This window comes from Ammodytes marinus, assembly GCF_949987685.1.
Source record: "Ammodytes marinus genome assembly, chromosome: 7".
In the NCBI taxonomy this organism is placed as follows: Eukaryota; Metazoa; Chordata; class Actinopteri; order Uranoscopiformes; family Ammodytidae; genus Ammodytes; species Ammodytes marinus.
Genome location: NC_137211.1, coordinates 19,036,072 through 19,059,490, shown reverse-complemented (window position 1 = coordinate 19,059,490; position 23,419 = coordinate 19,036,072). Strand labels below are relative to the sequence as shown.

The following is a 23,419-nucleotide window of genomic DNA, read 5'->3' as shown; positions in this document are numbered from 1 at the left end:
GTCGTCTTCTCGCTCCACTCCCTTTCCTCTCCTCCCCCTGACCCTCTCGGCTCCTAGCACCAATGTCAATACGAGGGAAACACAAACATCGCACTTCCGGTTGTTGTTTTCAAATTAAAACGAAGTAGGCTATTTAGCCTATATCACTGCATAATTAAGTAGCCTATTCCAAAAGTTGAAAGAAAATAAACGAATTAAAGAAATGTTTGTAGTCATGTCTTCCCATTCAATATAAAGCTATGGCTAGTAGGCCTAAGGGTTAGATTAGCATAGGCCCACTGGAAACAAGTGGAAACTCAGCAAAAAAAAATGGAAAGTGTAAAATATATAGGCCTACTTGACCATTAAACGGGGTCAGTTAGTATCATATTGACTTCAATATGTCTTATTTGTTGTTAAATATATGCTACCAAGTAGCTGGAAAAGGCTGGCTGAAAACCAAAGTCTAAAAACTAGGCTACATGAATTCAAGGCTAGGCTGTAGCTTATAGTAAAATAGGTCCTGGGATAAGAAATTCGGAATGACCTGCCAAAACCCTTTGTTAAAAAAAGAAAAAGCTGGACAATGAGCTGTGGTTTGTAATAAAGGCCTATAGGCACCAATGAATAATTTAATTTTTGAATAGCTATAGCCTATTGTTTGCTTGTTTTGTATAGGCCTAGTTATTTATTTTAAAGGCCTAACTGTTCAAACACATTGGGTATCCATAGACAGGTAGTCTTCTCTTCCATATGCCAGTCTATTGGCAATACATAGCCTTTCAAGTAGCCTATCTAATGATCACTGACTCTAAAACTCTTGTTTAGGATATGATGTGAAATAATATAGTTCACTCTGATCTCCTTAGTTCCCAGCTTTTATTTTGAAATATAATTGCATTCAGTCCTGGTGTAATGCTGTCTAACTTTTGGTGGTTTGACGCAGCTCTCCTCGCCCCAGGCGCGCCGTTGCAAACACCACTCTCTCATTCCCACTTTTAGTAACTCGGCACTCCCTCTAGTGGTGAAGCCGTGTCTGCAGTGTCCCGGGCCGGTAGCGCTAGCATGCTCCCAGAAAAGAGAAAAAAAACAGTGATATGGAGGAGGGTGCAATAATACATTTTGTTGATTGAATAGTTTGTAAAAAGCTGTTCCGTTGAAAAATGTGATCAGCTGTTAATAGTAGCAAACTTCAGTACAATCTTTTGGCACTTGTACTTCACAGTGGTTCAGTTTGTGTCCATTTCTCTAACTAGATCATGACATTGATTAATAAGAAACAATATCAATAAATCAACATTTCTATATAGTGAAACAATAGCTTAACAGTATGAGTGAGAACTTACTTCTTTAAATATTAGATCGTTTTATGTAAATACTTAGGCTACAGACCATAGAACCACTTAATTCTTGAAAACTGCCAGTGATCAATATCAATCAGATGCGATATGGCCAGGTTAACATTGGCGTCAGACGGCTGACCAATATGTCATTCCTATGACTGTGAGGCAAAATATGGAAGACAGCGCATTATATTTTTAAGGGTAATTAATTAATAAAACACCAACCGGTGTGCAGATAACAAAAGAATACCTAAAACGAAAGGGATAGAAGAAAGAAGAAGGGTAATTCCATTTTAACACAATACACACAACAAATAGGAGAAGATGTGACTGAAGAGCTTGGGGCAAAACATTGGACTTACAGAATACAATGAAGGTGTAAAGGGTTTTTTTCAACTTTAGGTTCACACAGTGAGTCACAGGTAGACAGGAGAAGTCAAGAAAAAAAAACTTTAACTAGGCCTATCTAAGGAACTCCAGCAACTGTTAGAAAAGGGAAGCAGAAGGACAAATGAAATTGCAAAGTATCATATGCTAAATAACGAGAATTGACGAATGAAGATAACGTCTCAGCAGGAGGACCGCAATGTCTATTTCTAAAATTCAAAAATACATTGGATGGAAATCTGATGAGCTAGGCCTGCCAGGCGGGCTTACAAATCCAGTTTTAACTGTTGGCCTATACTGTGCAGTCATAGGGCCTTTATAAACAGAAAGACAAATATTTTAAAGTAGGCAATGTCTTGTAAATATTATTAACATACTCAATTATACATGTATTGTAAAGGGAAAAAGCTTTTAAACTGAATTTGTAGAGGAAGCCTATCTGTAACTTTAATGAATGAACACTTAGAGATTTGAAGAAATGGTTGACAAGACAATCAAAATAAATGAATTTTAGAAATTGATACAGTAGTTATCAGAAGTGTTTGGTCTGCTTAACTGTTGATAAAGAAGCAGCTCACATATCCAAAACTACAAATATAAACACTAGGGGGGGGCCCTGACATGGTTTTATTTTATTGAATATTTCTCATGTAAAAACAAGATCATGGATTTGAGAGCTTCCTCAACAGACAAGAGGCTGACATAATAAAGAAGACGAGGGCAAACATGCTTTCAGAGATGAAATTCTCAGCGGGGAGGCAGAACTGGGCATAACACCTGCTTTCGGATGCTGGAATTAAACTTGACATTACTATTTAGGCTTAATGCATGAACTGCAACAGAGTAAAAACAACTAAAGTAGTGTGTTCTACAAATCACTTATTGAACATATTAATAGCCTAAATGAAGGATACGTAGGCATAGGCTATATTAGGCCTATTATAGCTTATCATTAGCCTGGCACCGCCCGCCTACTACTTCCACTCAATTTTCATTTCCCTTCAGTAGTCAGTCTGGGTGTGCGGTATATTCTTAGGTTTTCTCCGGACAGATTTCTGCCGGTCCAATCAGTGAACAGAAGGAGTGGCTCAGAAGCCGGCGCATGACATGGTTGGTTGGCAGATCCAGAGTGGCACTGGGCAGATCCAATAGTTTTAAACTTCAACAGACACTTCAAGTGAGTTCACGTTTATCAATTTTTTTTGTCGATTCCAGACCTTCTGTACAAATGAAATTAAGTACGATGGGCTGGTAGAACCAGGCTAGCCTATCATTGTATTACAATTACTAATGCATAATATAGGCCTACAATACTCAATAAATTACAAATATTGCAAAATTGTAGGGGAGAGTGGGTAGAGTTGTGCCAGCGGGGAAGTAGTAAAACCCCTATTTCTAGAAAACCATAGAAAATATTGGAAATGTGACCACATATTTAAGGATAGCCATCCATTAGACTCATCCTGTAAATAAGGGAGACACATGGAATAAGATTAGCTCAAAAAACTGTTTTTTGCCTTCCAAGTAAAATTTCTGTGATCAAGGTTTTTTAATTATTGTGTCTGAACAATTATAGACACATTTGAAAACATTTGACACAAGTTTTAGTGCTTTAGTATGCTACACTTTGAGTCTATACAGTTAGCACAATGTTATCTCTAAATTGCTGCATCATGCTAATTATCCAAAAAGCTGGGATTGGGGTGATTTGTTCCAAAGTGCCTGGGTGAGTTATAAGTAAGTAGGTAAGTAAAATGTATTGATAAAAGCACATTTACAACAGTTCGCACTGATCAAAGTACTGTACATAGTGCATTCAGTAGGTAAAATATGAAGATAAAATAACAATAACAAATATAAAATAAGACATAAAACCCAGACATCCACATATAAACAAATGTAGTAGTGCAGAGGTAAGATAGTTTATGGAGGAAAAGTCAGGGTGTACAGATGGGTTTTGAGCCTTGATTTAGAGGCAGAAATGGAGGAGGAATCACGTCAGGTGCCAGTTGGTTCAGCAAGCATGGAGCAGCTACTTCAAAGTAAATTTCTGAGAGTTTTGCCAGTGGCATGGCTGTATGCGCTTGTCACCAAAAAAAAAGTGATTGTCTACAGTAGCTCAAAAGAGACTTACATCTCCATTCCACTTAACGACACCACTGATGAGAGTTCAGATGGCCAGAAAGATGATGATGGTAACTTTGTCATTGTGAGCTTTGCAGGTAAAACCATTAGATCTGCTAGGCCTTGTTTAAGAAAATTGTCCTTCAATCTTTGTCAACTATTTACTTTGTTTACTTTAAATAAACCTTAAATGAGTAATTGTCTAATGGATTTGTCTTGCATTACAGTTTATGAGATATATATCAATGGCACAATTTACCCCATGGTATTCTCTCCAAAGGCACAACTCACCCCGCACAGGGGGCAAGTTGTGCCACAAGACAACTTTTTTTCCGAAAGCTATATTTCTTAAACAGTTAATTTCAGATCCAAAGATATTGTTGCCGGGGATGCACCACATCCTGAAATATACATACAAGGCCTCACTTAAAAGTCACTGAGTAAAAAGGTTGCACAGCTCCCCCACTCTCCCCTATATAAGTGCAGTGCATGAGTAAATGTAGCCTACTAGGCTACTTAACACCAGTGGTTAACATCAGCCCAGACCTAGCATACAGTATTGTGTGCTACCTCCATAGACTGTAAAAGTGTTCTACATATAATTGTTTTAATCTTTAAAGGTGCTCCAAGGAACTTTCAGTTGTTGTTCATTCTTGCAGTGGTTTTACAATGCCAGCTAATGCTATAGTTCCTGGGTGAAATGTATATACTGTTACATGTGTGTTACATGTCATATGATCATCAGAGGATAAACGAGAATGCTTAAGAAATATTTAAAGGTTCCTCATAGCACCTTTAAAGAAATATTAAATTAATAATTATGATAATGATTATTATTATTTGTATTTATTTATTTATTTATTTATTTATTTATTTATTTATTTATTTATTTATTTATTTATAGGTTTGAAAGAATTCCGAAAAAAAATTCGATCCCAGATCTCCCCTGCATTATGAATTCAGGGGTCCACTCTTTGAAGAGTCCACACATCGGCTATTTGTCAGTGTTAATTCAAATATTTTGCGCACACGAAAGGAAAGTGGGAATTCGTATGAAGCAACATACAAATAAATAAAGCAAAAGTCAAACTGTATTCCTGAAGTTGTGTAAATGTGTTTTTTGTTTCTGCAAAGCCAACCTTGACACCCCCGGAAGATACTCACACTTAGTACGGACCCCTCAAATGGTGTCTCGCGCGATGACGTTCTGTAGCACTCCTCGCTTTACTTTCAGTCCCTCTCCTTCTTTCCCGATGTAAAAAAATAAATAAAAATCCCACCCGGTAGCCAAAGCTACACTTCCCTTGGATATTAACAGCTGTCTTTGTTACCGCATGTCGATGTATTTGACGTCCCTTGTTTGCTCCGGTTACCCCATGCCTGTGCGCATCCCACCTCCCTGCGCTCTCAATAGATGGTGCAAGTCAAAATGTCAAAATCGCCCGTAGACCCACTGTCTGCTGTGGAAACAGGCTCCCAATCGCACTATTTTCAGGTAAAATCCACACACACTTTATACACACATCGTGTTATTATCACTGCCACCGAGTAAAAAATGCGGTGTAGGGAAAACGTTTGCTAATGCCTTTGCTACTTGTGCAAAACCGAGGCGTCGCGTTTTTGGCACCGGAATAGGCTACTTTTATATTTTAACCTTTATCCTTTTTTCCCACCTCCACCTTCACTGCAATTGTAGGTTGACGCTTGATAGATTAGAGAGCCAGACATCATAAAGTAGGCTCCATGCTTGCTTATTGTAGGCTAAACACACACTCCTTACGTGTTTATACATTTGCTGTTTGAGATCAGGCCTTTTTGAAGTGTTTTATTATCTACCGCTATGCTTTTTCTGCCCTAATGTAGCACAATTGGACCTTTTTCTGCTGATATTTTTATAGATGGTACCGACAGACCATGACTCTGACTCACCTGTAGCCTGAATCCACAGGGCCTGAACACACACACACACACACACACACACACACACACACACACACACACACACACACACACACACACGTATAGCAACATCCACACTGTCTTATTAATGGACGTTGCAAGAGGCTTGAGAGAAGTCTGTCATGTCAGTTTTCATTACACAGACCAGTGCGTGTTATGCGGCTAGATTATATGTGATATTTGGCAAAGCTGCTGCTCATGCTTATAGTAATTTATGTGTATGTGAGATTACAAAGAAAAGCCATAAAATCAGCACAGTGCAAGCTTATTTCATTATTTCTATCTATCTATCTATCTATCTATCTATCTATCTATCTATCTATCTATCTATCTATCTATCTATCTATCTATCTATCTATCTATCTATCTATCTATCTATCTATTCTCACCTGTGTATGTCTCTTTCATCACAGCTGCCCAGAAAGTTGCCTAAACGCAAGAGCCGCTTCAAACGTTCAGATGGCAGCACGTCTTCTGATACAACATCCAGCTTCATCAAGCGGCAGGTAAAAAGCCATTTGAGACATTTGTTGGTGTCTCTTTCCGTATTTATGCACGCATCATAGCCTAGCCTACTGTACATCATGCCATTGTAAAAAGCAGTCACAGGGCTCCATGTATACACACAGAGCTGCTTCCTCAGTTTTAGTTGTTGTTTTGCCCAATAGAGAACAGCAACATGCTTGAAAAGTGCCCCCTGTGTTACATCAACATCCTAACATGCAGCAATTTTTTTTAATTAATATTTTCAGGTCACGGAAGTGCAGAAAACTCTAATGGAGATCTGGTGATGTTTCAGATGAAAAAATAAATAAAGAGAGCGTCAGATTCCCCTGATGCTGATTTGATGGCATGTATGTAATCAAGACCATTTGAATGGGTATAAAGAAGAGCTGCTTGTAGTTTCACTGAGAGTCCAGCAGAGGGGGGAACTTGATCCCTGGTAAAAACAAGGTTGAAAGGAGTCCAGAGGTTTTTAACAAAACTTTGCATGCAGTGCTCATCCCAAACCGCTAGATCCCAGAGGTTCACAACAAGGCTCGATACATCAAAGAGAGAAAGTCGGGGAGAGTTTGGGAAGGATTCAAATATCTCTTATTCAAAAGGAGCGCTGTGTACTAATGTCAGAAACAACAAGCCGCTTCCTATAATCCTGCAGGCTTCACACCGTTTGTAGAAAATGTCTATCTTTTTAGTCCTGATAAATTAGTCTAGACATACAATAATAAGAGTAGAATAATATAGAATGGATTAGAACCAATCAAAACTTTATTGTTCACCAATGTAGGAAATTGTGTTGTGTTCACTGAAACATTTAAATATACACATCCATAACACTGACAGCATGACATAGTTGATAGATAGAAAATGAATAAGCAACTATTTTGATAAAGAATTATTAATTTAAGACATTTTTCAACCAAAAAGAAAAAAACACTTTTTGGCATACATCATTGACTAATCAGTCTTTAGGTTTTGGACTGTTGGTTGTATACAATAAGCAATATAATGATGACAACTTGAATTTAAGGAAATGTTTTATTATTTTCAGTTTAATGACTTTTTATGGAAAAGCAAATTAATCAATAATGAAAATAACTGGTAGTAGGAGACCCACGTACAGTATAGTGCTTAAGATAGCTACTACATCCTAAAAGTGAAAATCTAAAATGTTGATGGGAAAGAAGTTTCAATACCTCTTCAATAACTGTACTGTGAAGTGAAAAAGAATTTCCCCTAGGGGACAATAAAGTCTAAGTAGTGTCTAAACAATAAGGTGATTCATTGGCAGATAATTGCTTAATTTCTTTGAAAATTAATAATCTACAGTGATACTGTTGAAAGTTTGATAAAATGGTAAACTCATAAGCAGTTCAAATCAGGTGTTTTGCTGCCACCTCTTTACCTGGTCTTGGATGACCAGGAGCTTGATTTTGCAAGAAATGATAAATCATTTTTCCAAATAGTTTTTTTGTTTTGTTAAGTTGACTGAAAAATTACAGGTACTTCCTTGTTCCAATTTTAAAAAATTTCATAACTTTGTGACATTTTGTGGACCAAACCATTATCTTCCAATTAATTAATAAGGAAAAGAGCTGTTTTATTATTATATTTGATATGTTCAAAAATGTTAACCAAGCCTGTTGTATTCAACATTCCATTCCTGAAACATATAAATAAATACGTTGTCTCAGTGAAGTAACATTTAAACAGTGCAGAAAGCAACTTTTGTCCATTGCTGATGATTATTATAATTCATTGATCAATCTTCTGGTCAGATCCTTGATTAGTTGATCAATTGTTTAGTCTATGAAATGTCAAAAAAGTTGTGGAAAACACCCGTCACAACTTCCTGAAGCTTTGTCCTTTTTTACATTTTCTTTTATAAGTTGTATTTGTTTTCAGGAATACATCTCCTTATATCCATCCATCGACATCGATGCACCTATAGGTTTATGTATAGGATCATTCATACAATCAACATGCAGTTTTTAAAGCATAGTTTAAATGGTGTATCATATCACAAACAAGCAGCAAATCTTCCTATCAGAGAGGCTGGTCCAAACACCTGGTATTCTTGCCATGCTTGTAAAGCTTCAAACAATGAGTCCATCATCGAATCATGATCTTTTGTTGCAGCTTATGATAAATGTAGATGAAAAGGAAGTTGTTGAAACACTTCTTTAAAATAATGTTCCTTGTTTAAATGTGGGCATTGTGGGGTCAGCGATTCTGTCAAAATCACTTTTTAACAAAATATCAGTATTAATAAACAGCCTAGGCTCTGTAAACAGGCAGGATGCCAGCTGTTTAGATACCCTTTGTTTACATACCAGTTTACAGAGCCTATGCTGTGTATTAACACTAGATTTTTTCTATGCACCCAGAGTATGAACAGATAGTGGATTGTGAGGAGATAATCACTAATTCTGACAAAAAGTTAATTTGACAATAAGCGTTCTCCGACAAGCGTTCTCCAACAAGCGTTCTCCAGAATCGCTTACTCCACCTTTACATTCATTCTCCTAAGGTCTTGAAGAATACAGCTTTCCTTTCTTTCCAGAAGGAGCCATTTGTGTGACACATTATGAAAAATGCCTTTTGTTTCATGCGTGGCGCCAGTAGCGTGAAACGTTAGTGGGAAGGAACACAAAAGGCTGAGCAGGCATCTTTTTCAAGGGGTACCGGGGGAGGGAGGGGGGGGACATTAGTTATCGTGATCGAGGTAGGGGCAGAGGTGGGGGCTTAATGACAATATCCTGATTCCCTGAGAATATTGCACGGCTTAAAATATTCATGATGCTCATTTTGGAGTCCTCGGGCGATGTGATGAGTTGGTTCACCGTGGTTAACACGAAGAGTCCCTTTTACTTTACTTTCTTCATTTCAAATATTACCCTCTCTCTCTGCATGCACAACAGGCGACCCCCACCACACACACACACATACACAAACACACACACACACACACACACACACACACACACACACACACACACACACACACACACACACACACACACACACAAACACACACACATATACACACACACATACACACACACACACACACAGTAGGTGATCTAACAACGTGTTTACTGTAATGCAGAAGGAGTGAATTTCATAGACAGAGCATATAGTTTCTTGTCTGTGTTAGGGGTGGGGTGTCTATGGGGGAGAGCAGTGGAGTATGACTCATTTCTGCAGCAGGATACAATAAGCAGTATGCTATGCTGCCATAAGTGTGGATATATGTGTGATATGTTGGACATGAGGCTTTGAAAACGGAGGAGAAAATCTGGACTTAAGTGTGCAATTATAACATCAGTTTTGTCTCTACATGTGGATACCTGAAATGAACTTTTAATAACTAAGAATGTGATGTAGATTTATTTAGAGACGTGGTTTGATCAAGTGACGCAAAAACGGCGGTGTGTGTGTGTGTGTGTGTGTGCGTGTGTGCGTGCGTGTGCGTGTGTGTTGGGGATGAGTAGAAAAGAAGGTGTTGCCGGTGTCTGCTCCAGTGCAGGTCGTCCCTGTATAGGGGATGGGACACAGTGGTGCGGTCTGTCTGCATTTAGAGCATGTAGTGTGTTGAGAGAGGGAGGGATCGCTAGCAGCAGCATCACACCACATTAACCGAGTAAGTACAAATGACTCCCTCTACACAGCCAGCTTTCTTCTTCCTCTCCCACTCATCTCTCTGTAGCTTTTCCATCGTATTGTTGCCATTTGTCTCTCTCCTTCACCTTGCCTTTGAAACATGCCCCTCATTCCTTTACCTGCTTTACTTTTTGATTACAGACATCCCGTGTGCACTCCTTACAGAGTCCTGTTGTGATTGATCTGTTAACATACAGTACGCCTGATGTTGACTTTGATATTGATGTAACCACAGAAATGATTTATTGCTTTGTGTGTATCAGAGAGCCCAGCGCATGTGTGGAACTTGCTGACGTTGTATTAATGCCGCACAGTTAATCGAACACTTTTTGAAATTGGATATTTGCCTACTCGATTTCCAAATCACTGGAGCTTGCAGTTTTCTTTTTCTTTCCTTGTTTTGCTGTGAGGGAAAGGTTTTTCAGCCTCCTGAATAATATATTCTGCTGTACGGAATCACCTTCCTGCAAATAAAGGAAGAGATTTAAGCATAAGCATGCACTCCCTGCATTTAATTATAGATAATTTCAAATGGACTTTACAACCGACCCTCATAAAGCATGAGTAGTTTTTGAGTCATGTTTTTCCTGCTATCCACTTGCCCATTGGGTTTGGCCATGTTAGCTAGCATCCTAGCTCTATGCATATTGGTCTGTTGGTCAGTCCATTGCTTTAGTCCAAATGATGAACCATGACGTTCATTATATGTATTGTCAAAAAATCTTCCTATGTAACCCAACCTCAATTACATTAAATATAGTTTCACTGAGCAGCTAGCGTGGCTTAAGAACCTAGTCTTGTTTATTATATAATTCTCAGTTTTGACATTGACATATCGAAAGTAGGTTGTGCAATGAGTTAATTATGTATAATTGACAATGAAACATACTGCATTGAATGTCTGGAGTCTGCCATTATTACAATTGCCGTGGCCCTTGACCCGAACATGAACCCTTTGTTCACTCAGTGTGTTACTAAAAAATAATAATAATAATTTAACATGTTTATGTGTAAAACAAAGATCCCAGTGTTGATCTAGAATTTGTTTAGAAATACCTGCTGATGGGTTACAACGTTACAGACATAAATCATTAATCTCCATGTTATGCTGCATGACCTGTGGTTTCACTGTGACACCCAGCGTTTACTCAGCACTTAACAGAAGAGAGTGTTTCGACTAGCTGGTGGATGTAAAGAAGCATTTAGCAGTCAAAGAGCTAGCCAAGTTTCTTAGGAGTTGGTGGAGACCAAAAATGGAAGATATATTGAATACATCTTAACTCGTATTCAGAGGTGGACACAAACAAGTCTCCCAATATGTAGTAATGTTGAGTGACTCTTATATATATATTTTTTTTTTCACAAAGACTAGTTCCAAGAGGCTCTCCAGTTCTTCTGTTTTTCATATAGTAATGATAGTGACATAATGTTGATTTGTGCCTGGTCGGTGTATGAATAAGCATCAGTTTGCTAACCCATTCTCAATATAAGCTTTATAAGGTGATACTATTGTCAGTGTTGTGTTTACAGTTGTGTTGTGTCTGGCCCCAAGTGGCTCACAAATTAATGGAACTGAGCCAATGGTGAAGAAGACATCTCCACATGTCTTGCCATAAGAGAACGGGAACATCTGGGAAAATGTCAATTGTTAAACCACTGAACGATGCATCAGTGCCACCAGTGATTGAATTAACGCAGAAATTCCCCCGTGTTCCATCCCTAGACAGCAGAATGGCCCGCTTCGAGGACTCGACTAGCTGGATGACACACTTCCTTGTTGGCCCCTCCCTGTGGAGCCGAGGCCATCAGTGTTGCAGTGTGAAGAATAATCACAGAAGCAGAATAGGAAGAACCACAGTTAAATTTAGCCCCCAGACGGGGTCATTAGCAGTAAAAAAGAACAAAAAAAAAGATATCTTCAGAGCAGACGATCAGAGATGTATTAACGTTGTTACGCTCTGCATTGCAGCTTCCCTTCACCTTCAAAAGACACTGATTTCTGTTAAGTAACAATGGTGGTAACACTGTAGTTGTTTTTGTTGTGGTTGACTTTTAGGGTGGGTGGGGGGTTTGACAGGTAGCCAGGGAACAGAGTGTGCAGGTCCACAGTGTCATATCCAAACATAAATAATGAATAGCAATCACAGCCCAGGCAGCTCTTTGTGTTGTAATGTTCATTAGAAACAGCTCTCTGACATAACGCCTTTCCCCTGCGCCCACCACCAGCACCACATTTATTCCACTTTTATGTCTGCATGTGTTTGAGTGGGTTCCCTTCCCAGTGAAGACAGGGCAGCCGATACATTGAGAGAGAAAAATTCCGATTCATGTCTGTTTCAGACTCTAGCGCCGTCCTCCTAATCAGCCAGGTATGCAACTCTATCTGACCGTCCCTCGATCCGTGTGTCTATGTCCCCCCCCCCCTCATGCTGTGTGGATAGATATCTAGGTCTCACTCCACTCCTTCATAGCATTTTATTATGTTCTAATCTCATCTTCCCCGTGAGATAGCCTCGCATTATCTTGTCGTATAAATTGCTTATACCTCTCTGGCTTCTCCAACTGTCCTTCAGTCACTCTCCATCCTTGTAAACATCTGTCTCTTTTCAGTATATCTTGTCAACGTCTATCCCCCCCTCCCTCCTCCTCCTCCTTTTCCCTGTATCTCTTTCTATCTATCCCGTTCTCCCTCCTTTTCTCCCTCTCCGGCGCTGGTGCAGTGTTGCCTTGCGGAGCTTGTGAGTGCTAGAATTCAGATCCAGTTATCTAACGTAGACACACACACACACACACACAAAGAAAATAAACGAGGAGTGAGTAGGGTACGCTTGCCGTTTCTCTGGGACTTTATAAGTGGTATTGTGGATAGATTTTTTTTTATGTTTGTATCATATGTATGGCATGCATTGTGAAGTGCAGAGAAAGCAAAGGTGGTGGTTGTTTTTCATGTATGGGCACTTTTTTTTAGCCTGAATTTCCTTTTGTTGTGCCACTGCTAATTGGTCCTCCAGAGGATTTGTTTGTATATGTTGGCAAGATGGATGACCAGGACTAAGTCACTGCACTCTGGAGGAGAGGAAAACCAACGTGAGAACTGTATTATCTGCTTTTTGTATACTAGACCTGTGAGGGGGTTTATCTGTTTAGCTTTTCACTCATCACTTTATTTTTCGAATTCCTTGTTTGTCTCCTGTCTCACCTACTGTATCTCTTGCCTGACTTGGATTTGTTCTTACTGCAGCAGTTCTCTTTACTGACATATTCAGGACTGAGTTCCTTTTAGAGAAGCCGAACAGATGCCAAATATAGGAGAATTACACTCACAGACACACAAACACACACACACACACACACAGTTCATGTTATTTTCTCTTTGGAAATCAGCATCATGGTTACTGTCTTAATTGGAAATATGATTATTTTACATTATATAAAAGCTGCAACTAACAGTTACTTTCATTATCTTAATTATGTATTAACCTGCTGATTGAATGACTCGTTTTGGGCTATAAAATGTCAGAGCATAGGGGCCAGTACACAGTGTTGTTTTAAAAAAAAAATCTGCGCTAACAATATTCCAGTTACCAATACATAACTAGACAAATAAAAGTGTGAATAAAACCTTCACATTTGAGAAGCTGGAAACTAGCCATATTTATTTCATAAATGATTTCAATGATTATCAAAATATCTGCTGTTGATTAACTGATCAGTCGTTCTAGCTGTGACAGACATTAAGGACAATAATTGCAATAACCACATTATATATTTTGAGTGAAAGCACACAGCAGCACCTATGAAGTCATGTTCACCATTTTACCTTGTGAAAATTTCTCATTTTTTCATCACTTTATCTGTTGCTTTCGGTATATTGTGCCAGTGTCATGAAATCGCTTACAATGAAAAATGATAGCTAGCATATATTTTGCTAATGAGATGTCCTTGGAGAATAAACAGGGGTATAAAGGATGTATACAGTGCTGCACTGTGGGGGATGATGGAATGGATTGGGGCCAAGCAGGAGAGAAGAGGAAGCAGTTGCCTCCTTTGTGCTATATTTGGTCTACCAGAGGATGGCTGCTGTGGGAGAGCAAAGCCTTGTGGTGTAGATGCACACATGCTCACACATGAATGGAGACGGAAAATATTTGCATGCAAACCTGCACACAAAGACTGCAGAACAGAAAGACATGTGAAAGACAGAATTAGAAACAGAAGCAGTGGCTCTCCTCATCTGACCTATACCTCAGTAATGTTGGCAATATAAATCAAGTGATGAAATGGTTCATTCTTATAACACAACTATAATCCTTAGAATGTTCTCCTCTGACTCTCTCTCCTGACAGGGGTCGGCTGATTCGTACACCAGTAGACCGTCGGATTCAGACCTGTCAGCGGAGGAGGACCGCGAGGCGTATCGGCGTGAAGCCGAGCGCCAGGCACAACTGCAGCTCGACAGAGCTAAGGTACATCACACAAATCGCACAACACTACTACTTTTAAAATATGTAGGCCTACAGGTGAAGTCCCACCCCTAAAGTGCCACGATGGAGAGCAGCAAGTCATCGTTCACAGGCAGACCCTCCTCTTTATAGTGCTCTGTCTCCTGATTGGATAAAATCGAGCAGGATACTCGAAATTTTATCTGGCAATTACTGCAAAGCTGAATTACTGGGAGACTGCGTGTACTGTTTAAGTGATTGCTGTATGATTATTTGAGTGTTTTAACACATATTAACAAAGAAATATCACTCAAAAACTCTACTTTTCTTGGTCCATGCTGGTGTTTATTTCAACCAGTAAGAGTGAACACTGCTGACCAAAGTTTTTGGTCTGTTCTTAGTCCTCTTGTACTACTCTGAATTAGGAAATAAGGAACAGCAAGAAGTTATCTTTACTGTTGGCCTGCCATCTTTGACAGATAGCTTATTTCAGATGTTTCTAATTGTTGTTGGTTTGAAATTACAACATGTTAGCTAAGAGATCTTGAATGCAAAGATCTCATTCCCACACTTGCTGTGTTAAGAGCTCATTGATTTCATGTCTGCAAAGTTAAGTCGTAGTTCAGTTAAATAAGGTTAAGAACTTATTTCTAGCTTGTGCCGAAGCTGGACAAAGAACAGGCTAACTTTAACGGTCTTTGTGTATTATTGAATGGTTCAACTTTTCACTCCTGCTCGTGCTACACACTGCTTTCAGGTTGAATCGAAGTATAATTTGTTGATTTGCTGCACTGTATTATGTATTATAATTTTTCATGTTTGGGCTTTAGGAGAATATCACAGGTCACTGGTGTTAAAGTCAGGTCTAAAGTCACACAGTCTTTTTACTGCCATTTCTATGACCGACATGTGTTTTCCTTGTCCTTATTTATTGTTGCTACAGTCCAAACCTGTAGCGTTTGCAGTCAAGACGAATGTGAGTTACTGCGGAGCTCTGGATGAGGACTGTCCTGTCCAAGGAGCTGCAGTCAATTTCGATGCCAAAGACTTCCTGCACATCAAAGAAGTGAGTACTGATCTGTTGTAAATGACATTAAAACAATACAGATGATATGTGACAGCAGTTCTGTTGTCCCTTTGAACTTAACAGAAGTATAACAATGACTGGTGGATCGGCCGGTTAGTCAAAGAGGGAGCCGACATCGCCTTCATCCCCAGCCCGCTACGACTGGAGGCCATGAGACTCAAACAGGAGCAGAGACAAAGGTCCGTCAATAGAATCAAGCTTCTCAAAAGGACTCAATTCCACAATGTAAAAGTGATTTAATTTAGTACTTTGTTGTTGCAGGAAAACAGGGGGTAACTCCTCTAGTTTAGGAGACATGGTGACTGGGGGCTGGAGGACCACGCCGCCATCTGCAGGGGAATGTAAGTACTACATATCTTCCCCTTATTTATGCTAGAGCAAAAACCAAACTTAGTGCCCTTTGCTGTCTTCTATCTTTTTTTCTTTCATTGATTGTTATGTTCTTGTCTTTACAAGCCAAACAGAAGCAGAAACAGGTAGGTTTTGCAGAGATTTTAGATTTATTTATTCTATTCAAGCAAAACACATCATCATAAGGAATTATCAAGTTTGAAATTTCATTTACATGGGTGTTGAATCATTTTTGTTGCCTGCCGACAGAAACATTAGTTTGATATTTCATAAATGAGCTGCCTCGATCCATCCATTCCTTTTTATTTATTCCTTTTTTAATTACAAATGAGAGTGTTGCAACAGTGGAATGTGCGTTATTATTTTTATTAATGAAAGTCACAGTAACAAGGGGGCTCATCCACTTATAATGGGAAGGAGACAATTGTATCATTATTTTCTAAGCGGTTAAAGCTGGGGTATATATGATTTCTGATTGGTCAAAGTTAACATTAGCTATACACTTTGACCAATCAGAGCGAGACCGATTCTCTGTTCTTATTGGCTGTTGGGACTGTGCATGCACTTTGGCACGACTTTGTTGGTGTAGAGCGTCAGGGAGGGACCATAGGGGAGGGACCAAAGAGAACAAGTGGAGCTGTTGAGGTATTTGAATTCGAATCTCTATCCCAACTGCCATTTTCTCCCCAAATCCTCCACCCCAGCTTTAATCCCATTTTATGTTTGTATTCAACGTTTCTCAACAAACCAACCGTACCCGCATCCTTTCTAACCCTATCTCTCTCTTTGTTCTCCATCCCTGTCCCCTCATCGTCCCTTATTTCTGGCAGGAACACATCCCTCCTTATGACGTGGTGCCCTCTATGAGGCCGGTGGTCCTCGTGGGACCATCGTTGAAGGGCTATGAGGTCTGACTCTCTCCTATTTCACCTCCAGAATTTCTGCCTCACACTGCACTTTCTTCTCTGTTTAAGCTGTTTCCTGCACTGATGCATATTTCTATTGTTTTAACCCGAATCAACTTTATTGGTAGAGTATGTTCAAGCATTCATGGAATCTGACTTTGCTTTCTAGCAGTTCTTAATGTACGCACAGGTTAGGTACAAACTAGGTTTGTTTGACTAAATTGTAATCTCCGGAGTAGTTTTAATACAGTTTAGTGATAACTCTTTTTGTACTACATTTTGGCAGGAATATCTATGCTTCTACAACGTTAAGTTTGCATTTGTCACTACATTGAATGTGATGTATTGTACACTTTTTTTTATTTTGAAGGTTAGTGCTGGGTCTGATTAAACAAAACTCTGTTTCTTATCTCCTATCCTCCCATATAGGTGACGGACATGATGCAGAAAGCGCTCTTCGACTTCCTTAAACACAGATTTGAGGGAAGGTCAGTAAAATGGAGGGAATTGCAAAATAATCTCTGTAGCTGTAGTACAGTCAGGCCTTTTAATCAATTTGATCACAAAGTTTCGCTGCATTATATTTTTCTTTCTCTATATTTGCGTCCACCTGCAGAATCTCAATCACCCGTGTAACTGCCGACCTGTCTCTGGCCAAGAGATCCGTCCTCAACAAAAGACCCATAATGGAGAGATCCAACACTCGCTCAAGCCTAGGTGAGTGTGCTAATGTCTGCATGAAAATATATATTTTGGTGTAAAGAAGCAACAATGTGTTAAAACCCACAAACTCTAATTTGTCTTGTGTGTGCAGCGGAGGTCCAGAGTGAGATCGAGAGGATATTTGAGCTCGCCAAAACCCTGCAGCTGGTGATTCTGGACGCGGACACCATCAACCATCCAGCGCAGCTAGCCAAAACCTCCCTCGCACCCATCATCATCTACGTTAAAGTTTCCTCACCAAAGGTACATTCGGGTTAAAGTCGGGTGTAATTAGAAGGAAAAAAGAAAATAATATTAAACCCAAAATGTAACAACTGCTCCATAGTGTAACTGTGGGCTGAGTCCAAAACATAATATCTTATTGCCTATAATGTAACAACTCATTACATTTTCGGTCAGTTACTACTACATTATGGAGCAAGCAACATTTTATATTTTTCTCCTAATAGTTTAATAATTGTATTACATCATAGAGTGAGCCAATCATTTATGGATTAAATGGCTCATTGCTTCAATGTATTGTATAGTATCATAAACAAAGGGTATAATTTTGTTACTTGATTGACAAGTAATCACATTTTGGGCTCTAACAAGGCTGCTCTCTCTTCTTTGACTCTTTTTGAAATCTCTCTGTCAGGTGCTCCAGAGGCTGATCAAATCCAGGGGAAAGTCCCAGAGCAAGCACCTGAATGTGCAGTTGATGGCTGCAGACAAGCTCTCTCAGTGCCCCCCTGTGAGTGGACGGAGAGGGTCATTTTCTTTCCTAGTACTATAATATGAATATGTTATTTGAAGTACTACAATTAACAAGGTGTAGAAGAGATTACATGTTAGCTTTCTCACATTAGCATTTAGCTTATAGAAGGTGTTTAAATTTGAGCGATCCCCATTTAGGTATTGTTTTTTATACTTACTTTGTATTTGCTCAGGAAGATGGACCAATAACACCCTCATTCAGATATACATTTAATTTCATAAATATGATTCAAAAAGTATTGCTGGCTTGTAAATATGTTTATTTTGGTAGTCCTTTACAGTTAAAAACATTCAGCTAGCCTTGAACTTTTATTTTGATATAATGTAGAAAAAAAAATCCATGTCGATGGGGACATGACAGAAAACGTTTTATATATGACCTATTTTTAAAGTTTCACGTCCTCAGGGTGGGGAAGTCAGAAAGTGTTTAGAGATTGACTAACACGCTGTTGACAATAAGTCACATTTTAAAAAAACAGCCTTACCCTTTTACACATCATGAAAAATGACTTGAATGGATGTTTTTACCTTTGTACCTTTGTTTCTGCTGCATGTGTTTACCAGTTTGTCAGCTGCAGATACAATTATCTAATTCTATGAGTACCTTGATGTTTCAGTATGTTTTTATCCACTTGCAGGATATGTTTGATGTCATTTTGGATGAGAACCAGCTGGAGGATGCTTGTGAGCATTTGGCTGAATACATGGAGATCTACTGGCGCGCCACTCACCTCCCTCTCAACACCCCTCTCAACCCCTTATTGGAGCAGACTCTGATGACCCCACCCTCTGCCATCTCCAGCCAACAGGTGAGTCTAAATCCTCTGTCTGTTTAAAAATCAGGAGCCCAGGGTTTTTTTAATACTGTTTAAGGAGTCCTGTTTTTGATCATGTGTTATGTTCTCGCTGTTAACCATCAGATTCTCACTCCTTTTTTTTGTTTTGTTTTGATTGTCTCCAGTTGTCTTTGTCTTGGTCCTCTCACTCATCCATGATTAACATTTTTGCAGTTTTCTGAAACACAGGAATTAATTCAATGACCGCTTACAGAACAGGGTAAGTAGTAGGGTTTATATGTATACTTATATACATATATATATACTTATTTATATATGTATATTTGCACTCTCAACCCCAGCTATCCCCCTCACAAACCACCAGACAACTTGAAGTTACACAGCAACTGAGACAGTAAATTAACAGCATTTTATTCATTCAGTTCTCAGCACAGAAAAAGATGTCATTGTTCATCGCACCGTATCACTTTACACTTATTCCTTTAGCCAATGGTCTCAGGTGAATCGCTGCTCCTCAAGCTTATTCTAGGAGAGAAATTCACAACGATCCAGTGTAACGCCATAACCAAGAACGTTGTGTTTGAAATTCATGAGACATTTGTGTGACAAAAATCTGACCGTGGTGTGGACCATCCATTTTTGTCCAAGCATGCTTTGTGAATGGTGCCCCCCCCCCCTCCTCCTCCCTCGCTCGCAGTGGCACCCAATGCTATCTTGAATGACAATGCTAATTAAATGCATACGATTAATGCTTAACTATCCCGTTCATCTTATCTAAAAGCATAATTTACACAACAATTAACTGAGACCATAACTTCTGTACGATAACATTTCTGCCCGAGAGTAACCCCCTGACCATCCATTTCATGTGTCTTATTGGCATTTTGTTTTTGGTGTCTGTGATTTTAATCTGTTCACACGAACAAAATGCTGTCCACACTGAGAAGGACTTTGAAGAGACTTAACGCTGCTGCATGCCAGTTATTAACATCAACCCTGATATATCAGTGCATATATTGTACTAATAATCCTACTGACTTGTTGTGACTTGGATCACTGTCTTTTACTGTAGTGCCACTATGATCTTTACATTTTTGGTTTCTAGTTCAATGTCTCTACTAGTGGACATAATGCGATGAAATCACTTTGCAACACTTAGCATGTTAGCATTGTCATTGTGAGGTTTTAGATCAGTAGAAATAAAACGGTTAAATATCCCAGAGCCAGTAGTCCATTATTTGTAATGTACCTAATCCTTTTGTTACTTGCAATCGAGTCATGCATGATTCCTCACTTATACTGTAGGTAAGCATAGTCATGTGGGTTAGGTTTTTACTAGGGCTGTCAAGCGATTAAAAAAATAATCTAATTAATTACAGGCTCTGTGATTAATTAATCTAAATTAATCGCATACTTATATGACACTTTTATGCCTGTTTATAAACAACTGTAGGCCTATAGGCTACCGTTCGTCTCTCTCTCTCTCTCTCTCTCTCTCTATCTCTCTCTCTCTCTCTCTCTCTCTCTTGAATCCTAACACTCTCTATCTCTATCTCTATCTCTCTCTCCCCCCGTCTCTCGTAACCTCTGTCTCCTCCTCTCAGCCAGGTTTCTATATGAAATAAATTTAGGAACTACTAGCGCCGAAAAAAACCCACAAAAAAACAAGCAGGCTAAATGACGACTGTCTATCTCCCATAACAGACAGCACTGTGCTGCCACAGGTGCGGTGCGCATAGCCTACTATGCCGACTCATTCACCGTCCTACTCATAGCCAAACATATTGACAGACACACACACACACACACACACACACACACACACACACACACACACACAAAGGAGGAAAAAATACAGGCATATGCTAGGAAGAGTGAGAGGGGGCGGGTGTCCGTTTGCAGCTAGCAAACAAAAGTGAGACACGGAGGAAGATTGAGAGATACTGTTTTGAACCTACATTGTTAATTAGGCACCCACTAAATCAATAATGCACAGACACTGCGGAGAATAACATAAGACGTATTCCTACCTTCATGCTTATTTGCCCGGAGCAGCCCGTAACACATCCATAGAGCCCTCGGCCCCTTTCCCCTGCTTCTTTCTTTACTCTTTAATCCCGTGCGGGCCGTGTCCGCAAGCTACAGTGCTGCTCCGCTATTGCCTCACCTCTTTTGCACCGGGTCAAACGGCAATATAGAAGTGCGATTAATCTGCATTAATTTTTTTAATCGCGTTAATTTTTCTGTGATTAATTAATCGAAATTATCGCGTTAATTTGACAGCCCTAGTTTTTACAAAATGTATGTACAAAAAACATCAATACAAGGTGTACCCACACACTGGAATCACAGCTCCCTTTAATTGTATTTACAATGTTTTGAAACATCACTAAGAATTAAAATGAGCTATGGTTAATTTTTGGGAAATAGAGTCAAAGGAGGTTTTTAAATTTCTAAACAACACTGGGATTTGTGTATAAAGGTTGAAACTGGAAGCTGTGATTGTTCCTCCTGGTTGTACTGGGTTTGAAGAGATTCCTTCCTAAAGCCATTCCAATGTAAGAGATGGTAGAAATCCATAAACTTATTCTAGCTTCAGCTGATCTTTGATCTCTTACATTGCAAACCCTTCAGGGGAAGGATCTCTTTGTGGCCTGTGGAAGAGGAGGAACAGTTGCTGCTATACCATAAGCTTTTTCAATACACATACGGGTATGTATGTGAATGTTGTTCTAAGATGGACCTCCTTCAAAGTCCTCCATGATGTAGTGTTTGTGGATGAAAACCAAATAGAAGAATACAAAAGAAGTCACCAGAAAGTGACAGCAAACCTCCTTTTGAGATGTTGCCTTGGTTTCAGAGCTGTTTTGTTTTGACTCTCTTTCCTCCGTGAATACTCCATTTCCTCCAGAACAAGAACCAGCCTACGCCCCGTGAGGCGGCAGTGGCGGGCCTGGTGGGTGAGGAGGAAGAGGAACCAGGGGAGGAGGCCCACTCCCCCCTGGAGCAGGACAGTCTCATGCCGTCTGACGAGGCCAGCGACTCCCTGTCCCACGGCCTGCGCCTCAGGGGGAGAGAGGGGGACGCAGGGGAGGTGGAAGAAGAATTGGAGGAGGAAGAGGAGGAGGAGGATGAGTATGCCTCCCCCTGCCACGCTCGCTCACACAGGGACATGTACCCCCCTCACCGTGGGCACGCAGGCGGGGCCCACAGTGCCAACGGCCACGAGTCTGAGGACAGGCTGCTCCAACGCGAAGCTCATCAAGGTCACAACCAGAGGAACAACCGCCAACGCAGCCGCCCCTGGCCCCGAGACACCTACTGAGGAAAGGAGGTCCTCCCCCCCCACCTGCCCTCACAGCCAGCCCTGCAAACATCATACTGTCCCCAACAAACCCAAATAAGTAAATCAGCTCCAAAGTTTAATTGGAAACTAACAGAAGTAGATGCCCAGTTAATCAAGCAGACAACTTGAAGTCTATTTTTTAAAGTATTTCCAGATGCTCTCTTCCAAGTTCCCAGTTCGGTCTTCCGATAGCAGTCAACAGGGCTACTCACCTCTGCATTTGAAAGGTTTCAGGCTATCAGCTGTACGCAAACGCAAGCTTTAGCTGCTTTGCCTAAGGTCTCTATTGTAGGATGTCTCATATACTGGCCTTAAAATTCCTAAGACTTTAAAACTATCTTTAGTATTGCATGTATGAGTATACTTATTTTAAGACTATTTGCACATTGACGTCAGAACAGGAACTGAATGATCTTTTACGGATAAACTAATGTAGGAATGTCTACTGTTATGGGAAAAAGTAATGCATTCGATTACAATGTACATACTGAATGGGCACCTGGTTTTGTTCCATTGCTACTATGTCTGTTTGATTTTTGTTAATATGGACTTGTACTTGTTGTTTCAGAGAAATGTTGCGATCCATGTGTTCGGTCAGTTTGAGGTCTGAAGACGGCGAAACACAGTTAATCAGACTATATGTCTGAACGGTAACAGTGTAATGAATCTGCAGCAGTGTCTCCTGCAGTACAGTAGGCTACACTCCGGGTGTCGCTTGTCTTTGTTGTTGCACAATCACTCTCTCTACGCCTCTAAAATGGGGCACAGGAATGTAAAACACAACAGAGAAAGGGGAACGTTATCATTTAAAGGGATGAATTATTTGCCAAACTGCTCGTTTACATCGAATCAATCCCATATATCAAGCACACGCTGCACCAGATGCAGCTCCTCTTCAAATCCGGGCTTCAGTGAATGTAAGCTTGCATGCCTTTTTGCACCTCCAAAGCACCGCCCGTCGTCTCCATAACCCCCAACCGATCACCCTGTAATTCGATTGTAGCACGCTATTGATTGTAGCATCCACAGTTTCTACTCTATCCCCAGTCCCTTTGT

At 39.9% G+C, this 23,419-nt stretch overlaps 1 protein-coding gene across 1 annotated transcript; it reads left to right on the top strand.

Annotated features, from left to right (window-relative positions):
* Positions 1 to 5,247: 5,247 nt before the first annotated feature.
* On the top strand, positions 5,248 to 22,342 carry cacnb3a (calcium channel, voltage-dependent, beta 3a; the record flags this gene model as incomplete). Its single annotated transcript, XM_080031810.1, has 14 exons — positions 5,248 to 5,328; positions 6,206 to 6,298; positions 14,303 to 14,422; positions 15,342 to 15,464; positions 15,549 to 15,664; positions 15,747 to 15,826; positions 15,942 to 15,961; positions 16,667 to 16,744; positions 17,171 to 17,229; positions 17,358 to 17,458; positions 17,556 to 17,707; positions 18,102 to 18,197; positions 18,859 to 19,029; positions 21,929 to 22,342. The coding sequence occupies 14 exons, from the start codon at positions 5,248 to 5,250 to the stop codon at positions 22,340 to 22,342; spliced, it is 1,704 nt and encodes a 567-aa protein (XP_079887936.1).
* Positions 22,343 to 23,419: the final 1,077 nt, after the last annotated feature.